Source organism: Xenopus laevis, chromosome 9_10L (genome assembly GCF_017654675.1).
Source record: "Xenopus laevis strain J_2021 chromosome 9_10L, Xenopus_laevis_v10.1, whole genome shotgun sequence".
Lineage (NCBI taxonomy): Eukaryota > Metazoa > Chordata > Amphibia > Anura > Pipidae > Xenopus > Xenopus laevis.
The window spans coordinates 118732561-118747879 of NC_054387.1; the positions used below are offsets into that span (position 1 = coordinate 118732561).

General features: G+C 42.5%; 1 protein-coding gene across 2 annotated transcripts in view; it reads right to left on the bottom strand.

The window, feature by feature from the left end:
- Nucleotides 1–623: 623 nt before the first annotated feature.
- Nucleotides 624–15319, bottom strand: part of slc9a3r2.L (SLC9A3 regulator 2 L homeolog) — a 92076-nt gene continuing 77380 nt past the window's right edge. For both annotated transcript variants that reach the window (XM_041576881.1, XM_041576882.1), the window contains 5 exons: nucleotides 10252–10431; nucleotides 4695–4848; nucleotides 3537–3574; nucleotides 2245–2310; nucleotides 624–1522 (listed from right to left, as the gene is read on the bottom strand). In XM_041576881.1, the coding sequence (XP_041432815.1) occupies nucleotides 1364–1522; nucleotides 2245–2310; nucleotides 3537–3574; nucleotides 4695–4848; nucleotides 10252–10431 (597 nt within the window). In that variant the 3' untranslated portion in view covers nucleotides 624–1363. The remainder of the gene's footprint in view (nucleotides 1523–2244; nucleotides 2311–3536; nucleotides 3575–4694; nucleotides 4849–10251; nucleotides 10432–15319) is intronic.

Sequence of the window (15319 nt, forward strand, 5' to 3'; positions counted from 1 at the left end):
CTCTTCTTCACTCGATACTTTTGCATGTAATTTGGACTGAACCCTCTTTACAAAGGTCTGTAGTCCCAATTTGAATTTATCCTAGGGATCAGACCAATTTAGAAAATGGTCTCCAAGTTGAGATTATATATATATATATATATGATTTTGGTTAACTTCCCATTTTTCACCTTAACTTATGTAGTATAGGTAAATTTAAAAAACAACTGGACTTGCTGAGTAATCAATGAAGACGTTTCACTACTCATCCGAGCAGCTTCTTCAGTTCAACTGACTGGTGTGGGAAGTTCACGGCATATAAACTCTTCCACTTATCCAATCACAATGGCACATTGTAACTCTCCAAAGAGGCGACACCTGAAAGATGTGACATTGGATTAGTGGAAGAGTTTATATGGTGAGAACTTCCCACACCAGTCAGTTGAACTGAAGAAGCTGCTCGGATGAGTAGTGAAACGTCTTCATTGATTACTCAGCAAGTCCAGTTGTTTTTTAGATTTACCTATACTAGATATACCATGACCTGGATAAATGAAAATCTTCATAGTTATTTCTCCTAAACTTGTTTCCTCTGGCAGCAAGAGACGTTATGTTTCCCTCCCAACAAAACAAGTGACATGATATATATGCTGTCAATGCAGCACAGCTTGGTTATTGTGTCTAATGTACTAGCCATAAACATGAAAACAGGCTTGTCTGTGGTTGGCATGATTACAACATGGCTCTGCTGGTGGTTAGCTCTGCAATCCAGTGATCTCAAGGCAGGGACTGTGTTCTGCTGCTGCACTTGGGCAATGCTGACCAGATGATGATTTAGTCAGACACAGGCAGAGGACACTGACTGAGGAAACAGTCCTTGTTAAAGCCACAGGAAAGATGAGGAAGTCAATTTATAAACACAGAGGTTACAATTTACAATGCAGGCAAAGTAGGCTGGTCATCAGGAGATCAGAATTGGGACTGCCCTTGTGCTTGTAATCTCTGTTCAACAATCCCATTGCTCTTGACGTTATCTTCTGGAATCATGAAACTGGTTGAGCTGGAGGGCCCACAAGCTGGGCACACATTTAAGGCAATGTGACTGAAGGAAAACCTGCCGCAAGTGTTTATTATGCCTGTCAGGGCCAAATCAGTAATGGTAGCTATTTCCCCCCGCAAAGAAAACACAGAGCAGCTGGTTTGGAAAGCAACTGAAATGGTTAAACAGATAATGATTTGGGTCTTCTCATTAGTGACGGTCAGATCCTGCTGTTAAATTGCAATGTTTAGTTTTTGCTAGGGAGATGGTTAAGGTCCTGTTGTCCTTCGCCTCCCCTGCTCTTAAAAAAAACAGTCTTGCGAAAAGTGTGGGCGGCGTCGAGGTTTAGAAATTGCTGAATATCTCATGCTTCTTGCTCCAGTCCATCTGGGGAGCGCGCTTGTTGGCTCGTTTGGCTCTCGCTTTCTCCTTCGCTTCAGCTGCTGTAGGGCTGAGCCGCAGGCCGCTTTCCTCGAATGGGTCCCTCCTGATCAGGTCACCTGCCTGGATGAGAAGAAATGTGTTAAACTAGCTAACTTCTCTAACATACATACTCTTTTCAATTAAAAGGCTACTATATAAAGAGAAATTTTATGGGGCACATATTTCAATAGTCTTTATGATGGGCCAGCATATGCAATCGCTTCCAGTAAAGATTACTGCTCTAGTGCACAAGGCAGCCGTTGGGTGTGGTACAATTGTAAGGGGTCATTGATCTAGATATTGTCTTTAAAGGGGAAGTAAAGTCTAAAATAGAATAAGGCTAGAAATGCTGTATTTTGTATACTAAACATAAACATGAACTTACTGCACCACAAGCCTAATCAAACAAATGATTTATACTTTCAAAGCTGGCCACAGGGGGTCACCATCTTGTAACTTTGTTAAACATCTTTGCAAGACCAAGACTGTGCACATGCTCAGTGTGGTTTGATAAATTATCAAAACAGCACAAGTCAAATAATATCTGCCATAGAAGCTGATACAGCAAGACTGATTAATAATCAGAATATGCAGACTGCACTGTGTCCTGTGTTGTCATGTAATCTAATGTGGATATATCTCTATATATATCTAAGAGTGGCATATATATATAATTTCTTATAGACATTTGCAGCATGCACCCAAATGGATTGCTAATTAGCTATTCAGCATGGGGGATTTCACATGTGTCTGGATTTTAAACTGGTGAGAAGCCAAGTGTGCCCAGTTTAGCAGCATTTTACCTGTGAGTCCTTATCTGGGCTTTGCAGGTCGCTGTGAGATGAAGAAGTTGAGGAGTCTCCATTCAGCTTTAAAACAAGTAGAAAAGATACAATGTCAAAGAACTGCTGGTGGAAATCAACAAAGACATTGAATGGAATAAAAATTGCCCAAAATTGACCCTATTGCTTGCTGTGGCAATCATTAAGTGGCACAAAAATTGCTGAGTGTTCAATAGCCCTGTGTGCCACTGCCCCAAATGTAAGGGAGTCCCAGCATACTTTGGCTGTCATCGGGTAGAGGTCTCTTCGGAACTGATTTGTTTTGTTTCTCCTCCTTACGATCAACCACAAACTGCTAAGGTCATACCACAAACTATTCAGAATCCATAATTAAAACAAGGTGGAAGCAAAGCAAGGGAGAAACTCGAAGAGGCCTTGGCGGGCGGGTTTTCATTTTCTGGCTTATTTTCCCAGGCTGCTGGGCAAAGGAGAACCAGACTGGCTTTCTTACCCCTTCCATAAAAGAAAAAGCCTTTATAGCAGGGATGCCCAACCTTCCAGCCTGCACACTGTAACCCACTGACAAACAATGCTGGGAGCTCTAGTTAAAAAACAAATGAAGGGCCACAAATTACTCAACACTACTATACAATATGTATGAACAGGCATTTGCTGCTCAATCTGAAGGAAAGGGAAAATGTACTATCTCAAGTGCTTAGTTTGCCTTTTTTTCTCACAGAGATGAAAAGCAAAAGTATTTTAGCAACTTTATATGCTGGAAGTACAGAAGCCATTATTTCGGCTGTGCTTTGAAGTTAAATGAATGACAGAACAATATATAAACAACTATATATAAACAATATATTCATATATTGGTAAAGGGATATTTCATGTATCTTGTAGGTAAATGGACAACCACATATTAACTACCGTTGTATTACTAGTATCTTAAAGATTTCAAAATATCTAATAAAGTTAATTGCTGGTAGTGTCCAATGATTGCCAAATGCTCTGCTCTTTAAAAGAATTTGAAAAATCTCAGAGCTGTTTATAAAGCTTGATAAATGCCTGGAACACTGCAATGCACCACTAGCAGCCAATCACTAGAACACAGAAAACATATGGGATTCTGCATTCCTTTCACTGGTATTGATGCTTCTACAAGAAGCCAAACAGGATATTAATCTCCTTCTTCTCATTTTTAGAAGCACAAAACTATGAGACTGGACAAATACATTTAGCAACAGTCATTTATATATGGCCTGGGGTTCTCCTGAATTAGAAAAGCAGGAAAAGCCCTTAGTGATACTGACCTGTGTAGGGGTCATCCCATTGGTCAGGGGGATGGTGCCTGAAGAAAAGAAACACGTTTTTAATAACTATATATACATGGAAAGACACCCTATATAATGCACAGAAATGATCTTCCCTCTTACATCAATTTATATATCTGAGAAGCAACCAAGGAATTACTTAATCTCATACATATTTCTGGGCCTAAAACCTAACTGAAGTCAATGGGAGGTGCAACAGGATCTTTAGACTGTGGACACAACACCCCGGGGCCGATTCACTAAAGGTGGCCATAGACACACAGATCGGATCGTACGAATCGAGGATTCGTACGATTTTCGGATCGTGTGTGGCGTGTGCCGACATCTTTCGCCCGGCGGAGATCGGTCGTTTGGTCGATCGGTTTGATTTTGACCCGACCGATCCCGCCGGAGCTCATGGCACATCGTAATCTGATCGTTCGGCCATACAGCCGAACAATCAGATTACCCCCGATATAGCCATGCCTGTTAATGGCATATCGGGGAAAGATCCGCTCGTTTGGCAACATCGCCAAACGAGCGGATCTTAGCATCTATGGCCACCTTAAGGGTCGAATATCGAGGGTTAATTAACCCTCGATATTCGACTAGGAATTAAAATCCTTCGACTTCGATTTAGCGCAGATAATTCCTTAGATCGAACGATTAAATCCTTCGAATCGAAGGATTTAAATCTAACGATCGAAGGAATATCCTTCGATCAAAAAAAGTTAGCCAAGCCTATGGGGACCTTCCCCATAGGCTAACATTGACTTCGGTAGCTTTTAGATGGCGAACTAGGGGGTTGAAGTTTTTTTAAAGAGACAGTACTTCGACTATCGAATGGTCGAATAGTCGTACGATTTTTACTTCAAATCCTTCGATTCGAAGTCGTAGTCGAAGTAGCCCATTCGATAGCCCAAAAAAAAATTCGAAATTCGAAGTTTTTTTAACTTCGAATCCTTCACTCGAAGTTAGTGAATCGGCCCCCCCATGTGCCATCATTCTTATGACCATCAAACAAGGGCTAAGAGAACAAGGACAGGTGGCTGAACATTTTACATCTTTAGTATCACCACCTCTAGGGGTTTTAGCAAAAGGCGATTTTACTGAAGGCCTCACCAAAGGAGGTACACAAGACAGAGATCATCTCCACACCTTTGAAATGAGCCTCAGTGGGGGTGATCCCAAGCTTCTTGAAGTAGTCGTCCGTCTCTGGGTCTATAACAAGTAACTTGGTCTCGTTGTCCTTAGATTTGATGTTGGCCACCACTTCCGAATGCTTCATGTTTTCAATATTCTGTCCATTCACCTAAAACAAAGGGAGTCAACAGATGATGGCACTGTCTGGCATTAAAAAAAAAGGACAAAATCCTTGGCTTTTTTTCTTAAAATTATTTATTAACAAAAAAGTCAGAACTGCAGTTTATACACCCCTTAGAACAGAGTTAATTCACATTGGGTCCCCGTATTTTGCTGACCTAAAACTCCCATAATGCCTTACTTCACCAATTTATGTTAGTGGACATTGGGAGCTGGAGTCCAGCAATATGTTTGGATTTAAAACTAGCTAAGACCATGAAAGAATAATGGGACACTGTCAGAGGCAGGCCAGGCTGGCTGGGTGCCCTAGACAGCTTGCCCCTCATTCCTGTAGTGCACACATGTGTCAGGTCCGGTCTAGGGGTAGGCAGAAGAGATACCTGCCCAGCGCCCCCCAATCATTGTGCTCTAGGCAGCTGCCTCTATTGCCTAATCCTAGTTCCGGCCCTGGACACCATTGTCATCAAAAAAGAGCAACCTAAGAAGATGGTGCCAATGTAAACAAGAAGGAGAAGGCTAAGAATATGGCACCAATATAAGATTCTAGAGGTGAAGGATATATGATAAAGATGTTTCCAGGAAAGATCGTTCGTTTCAATACACACGTGTAGAGCTGAATCGTCAGATATACAGGTAGAAACAATAGAATTCTACTTGCATCTGACTATTCAGCACTAACAATGACTGATGTTCTGGTACCTTCAAAGGCCACCCTGATCGACGAGCCAACCGATATTCAAGTCATCTGCCAATATCGGTCGGCTTGTCTCCCACCATCTCCATATGATATTATTGGTGCATCTATGGCCACATTTAAGGAAGAACTTTATGGACGTGTGTCTTTTTTCAACCTAACTTACTATCTTACTATGTTTGTTCCTGGTCTAGTAGCCCATGGCAACCAATCAGATGTTTGCTTTCCAAATGCAGAGCAGCAAATGCTTCCTGTCTACCGGTTGCTACAGGTTACCAGCCCTGGAGCAAACAGCTGTTACTACATTACCCTACCCGATGTTTTCTCATTCAACCCCTGTAACCAATGATGACCAGCAGCTGTAAACAAATTATATGGTTCTAATCTAAAATGTGGAGCCCATAGTACACACCTTTATTTTGTATCTGTGAACACATTCCCGGGAACAAATGTTACATTGCTGTTGCCTCATAGGACTGTTATATAGCCACAAGGCAGCCTGTTTACCAAGCAATTATCAAGTGCTGTGTTATATATGAATGTCAGCTTGCCCGTAATGCCGTGGTCAGAGCTAACACTCTCCCGTTTGGAACTAGGGTTGCCACCTTTTCTGGAAAAAAATACCGGCCTTCCTACATATTTATATTTTTTCCCTATTAATAACATTGAGATCTACCATAATTTTTAGCGGCCAGGCCGGGTAAAACACCGGCCAGGTGGCAACAATATTTGGAACCTAAACACAAAAGTCTGTGCTGCTTTTTTTAAATTAGTTTTGCCACAGAATAGAAATGTCAGGCTCACAAGCTGCTGCAGGGGTTAATGCTCCCCTTTTTCCCCCGCTAAAGAAGTCTATTTCCTTGCTCCCTGCCCTCAGCCTTTGCAATGAAAACAGACACCAGGGCCTCTCTTCCTGGTTCCTTAGCAACCACTGCTACTTTCCCCTGACAGAAACAATTGCTTTGTGCTTGGACTGGGCCACAGAGTTCTCTCATCACAGCCCATTGCTCCCTTGTACTCTCCTTAAATCTTATCCTTGGTTGACTCGCCATTGATTCTCTTGCTTAGTTTATTGGAAATATCTTCTTCCCCCCTCAGAAACACTTCAAGTTTTTCCACTTGTGCCCCTTCTACCACAGTCGAAAACCCTTGGCCCTGACACCCTTAGATGGTCATTAGAAATTATAACAGGCTACTGACACGTGTCTGAGATCATAACAAGAGTGTGTTCTGCCTTCAGTGATTCTGATATATAAAAAGTTTAAAAAGACCGTTTGAATATCAAAAAAAAGTTCAAAAAGACCAAACTTTGTGCAGAAGTCAAATCCGAACCAGCACAACCCCCAGGTAAATTCATAGGTTTCGGTTCAGCCCACACATCACTAGTTTAGTACAGTTTACAGAGTCGGCGACCCCCCCCTCCCAGAACTGCTTTAGAAAGACAGAAGAAGGTGAAAAATGACACTTTACACTTCAATATTAGAAAAACTGTCACACTGAAATTAGAAAGAAATTGTAAAAAGTATTTATTTCTGGTGAACCATCTGAACCAACAAAAGTGCTGGAAGGTGAAAACTAGGGATGCACCGAATCCACTATTTTGGATTCGGCCGAACCCCGAATCCTTCGCAAAAGATTCGGCCGAATACCAAACCGAATCCTAATTTGCATACGCACATGGCTCCGGAAGAAAGTGGGAAACCCACATAAGAATTTGTATTGCCTTTCCGAACACTGGGTGCTTCAGAAAGAATCAGAAATACTACACTATATTTCCTGTTTTTGTTAGTTTTTTTTACTCTCTCCGCATGCTTTAAGCGCTGATCCAAAAACATTTTCGTTTTTATACACAATATTTTTTTATGCAGTTGAGAGACTGAAAAGGAACGGCAGGAGAGAGTCTCCCTAAAGGACAACTTTATTCCTAAGTGTTGTTATATTTTATTGTAAGAAATGCATAGGGTTCTGGATGGGTCCTCTCCTTACAGGCCTCGATGTAGGTGGCCAAAAGAGATGTGCTGTTTTGGAGACTTGGCAAAAAACGAGCACCTACCCGTATATGTCTTCATGCATGGGACAGCAGACCTTTATCTTAAAACTAACTCAAAAATGTAATTTGGTTTACTTTAACATTAAAGGGATACTGTCATGGGAAAAAAATTTTTTTTCAAAATGAATCAGTTAATAGTGCTGCTCCAGCAGAATTCTGCACTGAAATCCATTTCTCAAAAGAGCAAACAGATTTTTTTATATTCAATTTTGAAATCTGACACGGGGCTAGACATTTTGTCAATTTCCCAGCTGCCCCATGTCATGTGACTTGTGCCTGCACTTCAGGAGAGTAATGCTTTTTGGCAGGCTTCTGTTTCTCCTTCTCAATGTAACTGAAGGAGTCTCAGTGGGACATGGGTTTTTACGATTGAGTGTTGTTCTTAGATCTACCAGGCAGCTGTTATCTTGTGTTAGGGAGCTGTTATCTGGTTACCTTCCCATTGTTCTTTTGTTTGGCTGCTGGGGGGAAAAGGGAGGGGGTGATAATCACTCCAACTTGCAGTACAGCAGTAAAGAGTGATTGAAGTTTATCAGAGCACAAGTCACATGACATGGGGCAGCTGGGAAATTGACAAAATGTCTAGCCCCATGTCAGATTTCAAAATTGAATATAAAAAAATCTGTTTGCTCTTTTGAGAAATGGATTTCAGTGCAGAATTCTGCTGGAGCAGCACTATTAACTGATTCATTTTGAAAAAAATTTTTTTTCCCATGACAGTATCCCTTTAATATTTGAAGCTTCACGTGCAATGAAATGGCTGCCCGCATTCAGAAGGGCCAGAGACAGAAGTTTTAATGTAATTTATTCTGACGGTGAAACTTCCAGCACAAGAGGATCGAGTGAAATAATTTACATGTGTTTTAAAGCGTCTGAAGAAAGGAGGATCTCCCTGTGGACACTGCCTATGAGCAGGAGAATATGTTTGCAATTCTCTGTTCCCCCCCCTTGGGATTCCACTCCTGCTTATAATATGGCATGAATTATTCATAGGAGACTCTGGCACAGAATGTCTGCAAGGTTCTTGGTAGGATCAAGTTCTTAAATCCCCCAGGTGGTTTGCTGGTAGGTGGAGAATTAAATGTAAGAGAGGCCCGCCCCTAGCTGGCATGGCGTTCCTTTCCCCCTCGCATGGCTGCATGGAGGCATTAAATATGCAGTAGGGCCCTTAGATGGCGGGACAAGACCTGTTGCGCTTACAATGCAAGGAGATGACAGATCGACCAGGCAGAGGGCAGCCAGGGTTCAGCAGTCTCAGGGCAAAGCAGAGCCAGATCATATGACCCAGGCCACTGGGCAGAGCACTGATATTACAAAAAAGCTGCCCCACTAAGCTCCAGTAAATGCCAGTTCCCGTCACTGCCAGCCAGTCCCTGTCACTGCCTACATCACATGAAATGGTCAGAGATACCATCTTTGCTCTTTGATGCTTACAGCCTTTTTAAAAATGAAAATATAGCAAAAAAAAACAGTGAATTAACCCTCTTAAGTGCTGGCAAATGTAGTGCCTCTAATGCAAAAATACCAATGTGCCAGCCCATGAATTCTACGTTTCCTTTTGATCTGCGATGAGTCACCTGTTAAACGGCAATACACAGGCAACGCAGCAAGGTACCGGCGTAGTCAGGGTTAAAGAGTAAAGTAATAATTTATGGGTCACAAACTAAAACATTCAGTCTGATCCACTTAAATAAGAGGGAAGGGGACCCATTAGTAGCCATGCCTTAATGTCATTAGGCCACCCCCACCTTGAAGCTTTTTGTAAGAGAATTATGACACAATTTTGCAAAATGCTACAATTTCCTATAGCCTCACAGAAAACAGCCAATGAAATGTCACAATGTTAAAAGGGAAGATCACTTTTAGATAAACATTTAGGGCTGAACTCCACAGAGTGGCTTGTTCCGATCCGACGTGACGAGAGGAAGTGGATGCGACGAATATAATGTAAGTAATAGGAATATCGGACCTACAAGCTGCACGTCGGATGCGAACGCCGTATGTTGCGTCTTCATCTGACAGTCGTGTCATGTCGGATGCACGCAGCTTGTAGGTCTGACATTCCTATTACTTACATTATATTCCGCATCTGTATTGTCGTTTCCGCTTCCTCTCATCGCGTCGGATCGGTAGAAGCCGCATCTTGTGGTTCAGGCCTAATATTAATGGACCGGACCCGGCAGCCAAAACACACATTCTGTGAGACTTAAGTTTTATTATTATGTATTATTTTATTAAATCTTACCTGTCTATTTAGGCTTTTTCATACCCATTCCCAAGGGCTGCTAGCATTATTAACCCCTTGCAGCCCCACAGCAGGTAAAACGCAAGCCCGACTCTGGATAACCGAATTGTGGATTATTATGAAACCACAAATGTTTGAATGCCACCACCTTCATCATACTCAGGTGCATATTTATTATGCTGTGTAAAACAAAATTCCCTGAAAAAAGTGTCAAAAGCTGTGTAAAATAAATGGCTAATTTTTCAAGGTGTTTGTAAGAAAAACCACGTACAAATTTTACGCTGTTTTTACACGGTGAAGCCTGCCGATGTTCTGTGTATTACACAGCATAATAAATATGCCCCTTAAAGTTAATTAGTGGAACCACCCCTTTATGTTTTTCCTGTGCATAACATTGTCATACCTCTACTAGTCGATCCTGCGGTCTCAGCCCAGCCTTGGCTGCTGGTGATCCTGGGTCCACAGACCTGATAAACTGGCCCGGCCGGGATTTTTCACTGTGCAGATTAAAGCCGTAACCACCGGGGCTTTTTTTCAGATAACACAAACGAGGGCACCTCTCCTTCACTTGCCCGTTCATATCCTGCCGAGACAAAAATAAAAATATAGTTACACGATCAGTATTTCATATGTGTGGACATTAAGCAGAAAAACTATTTGGCACCATAAAGTAAATGGTGCCACTTGTAAGGCACAATTGGTGAGGGCTCATTTACTACATGTGACATTTTATGTACCAAAGAAGGTGCAATGTGCAAAGTGGTGCAATGGTACTGGTCCAATGAGTGCAAGGGGGTGCAAAAGCACATGGTTTACGGCATTTTCCTGGGTGCCCATTTTAGCACCTGACGATTTTAAATCGTTTCAAGGTGATAACACTCCAAACTGCCGAGAATGACATTTTAGTTCAGAGAAAGAGGAACGAGTTCCCTTTCACTTAGAGCTGGAAACGGAACCATAAACAGGAATGTAGCAGTTTTGTTCTGTCTTTATATTTACTGTAATTCCATTACAGTGACATTCTTCTTGGCACTGACTGTGGCTCGTGATGTAGGTGAGACTGTCACGTGTATGATTCTATATCTAATATCCTATGCAGGTACAGCGACAACCCAAAATGCTTTCACTTTAAATAAGTCTGTGAGTTTCAAGTGGCGGAACGGAGCAGAACTCTAAAGGCGACCGTACAACAGCAGATACTTGTCGTTATTCGACCAATACACCCTCGGGGCAAACAGTAAAATAAAGTATGAGAGGCCATTCATGGCATGCCTACTTCCTATTCCTAATGTTCCATTTATTGTACGAATGGATCCTCCATATATAGAATAGGAAAGATATTATGGGCAAATGAGAAGTTTTCGTAGGTATGAGGGGCCTTTTACTCATGTTAGAGTCACAATGTGATCGAGCCACAGAGCACCTACATTTGTGGGGTGCTGGATGTGCTCTGCACTTTTCACCACAGTGTAAAATGCAAGGTGGTAGGTACAAAGCTCCCCAGCACCCTGTGTGCCCCGGCACTCCCTTGGCTGCATGAACTAGGGTGTTGTTTTAGGGGACACTCACGTACCGCCAACTTTGTAAGCAGCACTGCATACAGTGCGACACTTTGCCTCCTACTTTGTGAATGAGGCCCAGGTTTGGCAAAGAGGCTATATAGAAAGGTAATGAGGATGCAATACATGTAGGCTCCTATATACAGTAAGTCTGGACTGGGAGTTAAAATAGGCCCTGGCATTCCAAGTACCGAGGGCAAATGAGTGCCCACCAGACCTCAAAATAGTGACTTTCTATGGCATCTTACAGCAGCCCCTCTGGCATTTGCCAGAACCCACAGTCCGGGAGTGCTCCTATATATGCACTGAAGGAAGCAAAGCATTTAACTCTTGCACTACAATGATGTGTCACGTTGTGTTAGTGGGGTCTATGTGACAATCCCAGCATGCTCTAAGCTCAATTTAGTGCCCAGACAACGAATGACACACTTAGGCACCGGTTGCCGCTGAGCGAATATTTGCTTTGCTCTCCTGGAGGAAATCACAGCATTTATATCTTTTGACGTCAGTGAGGCCACAAGCTGTTAACTCATTCAGTTCTTGGGTACGGCAGGCCCTCCCCTTTTACAGCTCTCACATTATAAAGGGCCTCTGATCAGCAAATCACCCTTGTTCCCAAGTAGATGGCTCTCTCTAAAGCCACACACCTCTAAGGATGCAATGGTATTATCTTGCCAGCTGGCTTCTTCTCCTTTAAGAAAACATTAAAGGACAACAACCAGGCCAGAATGCAGTTTCTAGCAGATTTCTGGAATGCACATTCCCCCTGGAGGGAGGCATTCCCCGAGTGCTGCACTCCCACAGATTGGCACACACCCTGGGTGCTGCGCTGTGCAAGTCGTTGTGTTTTTTTGTGATCTATGTTCTGGGGGTGTGAGAACGCCAAGAATGAACTTGGTTCAGAGGAAGTGTACGAGCCTCCCCCGTGGCCCAGGAATGAAACCGTACAAGTAGGAAGGGTTGGTCTCAGGCAGTACTGGGTCACCTTGTATGCTCGGTGCCCCATACATATTATTTCTGTATGGTGGATCATTCAAAGGGGAAAAAGTTGCTTTTTCTACCTTGAAGCCAGGCAAAAACATTGTAAGGAAAGGGAAATCTGTGATTTTGGAAATCAGTGCCAGGGATGTGGCCAGGCATAGCAGTATGATTAAGCAGGGTGGTCATTTTTTCATTTTTTAATACTTTTTAAGGCTGACATGACTAGTACTGAAGCATTTGCAGAGCATTATAAAGCCGAAGAACACCAGTAAAAGCGCAGAGTCTTCTTATTTATGTAAATAAGAGGTGGCAGTGGTCTTGATCTCTTCCTCACCAGCTGTAAAACAGCAAATATCTTCCCACCACCACTTGCCACAACCTAATCAGAAGACCATACATAGTCTGATGAAAGCTAATAAATTGTCCCCTCCAAATAGGGTTTCTACCTATTTCAACCAGACAGCTTAGTTTTTGTAAAGCAGTGAGCCCCAACCAGTGGCTTGTGAGCAACATTTTGCTCCCAGTGGCCTCAGAGCAGGTGCTTATTTTTGAATTCCTGGCTTGGAAGGAAGTTTTGGTTGCATAAAAAATAGTTGTACTGCCAAACCGAGCCTCCTGTAGGCTGCCAGTCCTCATAGGGGTTACAAAATGGCCAATCACAGGCCTTTTTTTTCACCACGAACATTTTTGAATTCTGAATGTTGAAAACGAACTGCCTGCCTGATTTTCGTTTTTGGAAATTTGGACAAGACTCTGCAATGATCACCAAAACACAGTCCTCACATCACAAGTCCACACACTCAACGTCACTGCCATGCCCCCGGATCTCACCCACTCTGCTCCTTGCCCAGACTTTTGCACTCCAAAAGGTGGTAACCCTACCTCCAAACCAAGTAGGCAGCTTATTGGCCTGTGCATGGGCCTGCAACCGTGCAACAACTGCAGCAACATGTTTGGGCAAAAGCAAAATGGCCAGTTTGTTATTAGCCAGTGTGCTATTCACAGAGCGCTATAACATTAGAATTATGGCAAAGAATCCCCAAAGTTTTTGTGGAAGTTGCTCAGTAGAGCAACAATACATAATTATAATGATGCATGATATTACACCTCCTACTGTTGCGTTAAAGTGGTGTACTGCTTTTTAGCGCACCTTTTGAAATACTTCCTTTACTATTACCGTATTATACATGTCTGCTTGGGAATAAGTGGATGTTTTCGCTCCCTTTGAAGTCCCAGTTAGGGAATGATTGCAGAAGCAGGCGGCACAGCAGTAAAGGAAACAACTCCGTTTGGCTAAGCGTATAATTGCTCCTCGTGCCTCATTCATAATCCCTTCGCATCGGTAACTTTCACATACATAAGCACAAGATGGAGATCATTTTGAAAAATGCAACAATTAGCCTTACATGCTTGGATGTGTTGGGCCTTTAAGATGAGTTAACCCTTCGGCTTTGATCCTCCTCTGCATGCTGCGGCATAGATAAATATAAAACCTTGAAACCTAGGATCCACTGTGCTAGCCGGCTGGTACCTTTCTGTCAGTACCATAAAGGTCTGTGACAGGATAAGCAGTGGCATAACTAGATATTACTGGGCCCACAGCAAATAATTTTTCAGGCCCCAAAAATGTCTAGAGGTTGATTTGTTTTGCCAGTATTTATTCAAAATGGATATGAATTGGGGCCACGTGGAGCCCCTTTACCTCCTGGGCCCCCCTGGTGGCTTCCTCTTTAGTTACGCCCCTGAGGTTAAGGGTTAAAACAATTCAATGTGCAACCACTAGATTTCAGACTACAACTCCCAGTACCCACTGAGAGAGGACAAGTGTCTAGGGGTGCTGGGAATTATATTTCAATAGCAGTTTCAATACAATGTGTGGCCACACACGTCGCATTTTGTGCGACTGCATCACCAAGCACCTCTGACTGATCGTGATGAATTTGCAGCAGCAGCTCAGTGGTTAATGATTACACTATGTGGCAGCAGATGTGATTATAACAGAATAATGCAGTCACACCATGGCATGTGACCTTGCTGTGTATCAGACCCCCCCTCCTCTATTCACGCAGCATGCTCTGTGTGGATATTTCTCAAGCATATAATCTTTTCTTTTTCCATGTAACCTTGCAGGTGAATGCCTGGGATCCTCCAGCAAGAGCAAATTAACCCCTTCTGCATGCCAGCTAAATACATAGAGCCTACAGCCAACTCACTGTACCTTCTGACCCTGTATTATGCCTTCTGCTTGATCTCTGGGGGCTCATTTATAAACACTGGGCAGTAACCAGTGGCAACCAATCAAATAATTGCATTCATTTTTTAATCAGCATCTGGCTGAAAAAAGGCCAATCACTGGTTGATGTCAGTTACTGCCCATGGGCATATTTGCCCATTGTTTATAATTTATAATAATATTATAATAAATGAATCATAATAATATTGTCCGTTCTAAGCCACCTAGCATAGCCGCAAACAGTAGTGATAAACTGTCTGTGAATCAGATCCTACCAACCAATCAAAACAGCTATCCAGAACAGCACATGGGACACTGAGAAATCATGGCGGCATGGGTGCTAATTCACTAACACATTGAAAGCCCCCTAGTTAACATCACTTTACTTTCCCTTTAAATAAAGGATACTATATGGGATGGGATTCTTTATCCGGAAACACATTATCCAGAATACCTGTCTCCCATAGACTCCATGCCCCATAACCCAAATTTTTAAAAACTATTTCCTTTTGTAGCTTGTACTTGATCCAAACCAAGATATTAATGATCCTTATTGGAAGCAAAACCAGACTGCTGTGTTTATTTCATGCGATTTTCTAGTAGACTTGAGGCTTGATCCAATTTACAAAAAATCTGGAAAACCCCAGGTCCCGAGCATGCTGGATAAAAGGTCCCATACATGTAATAACAAATCAAAA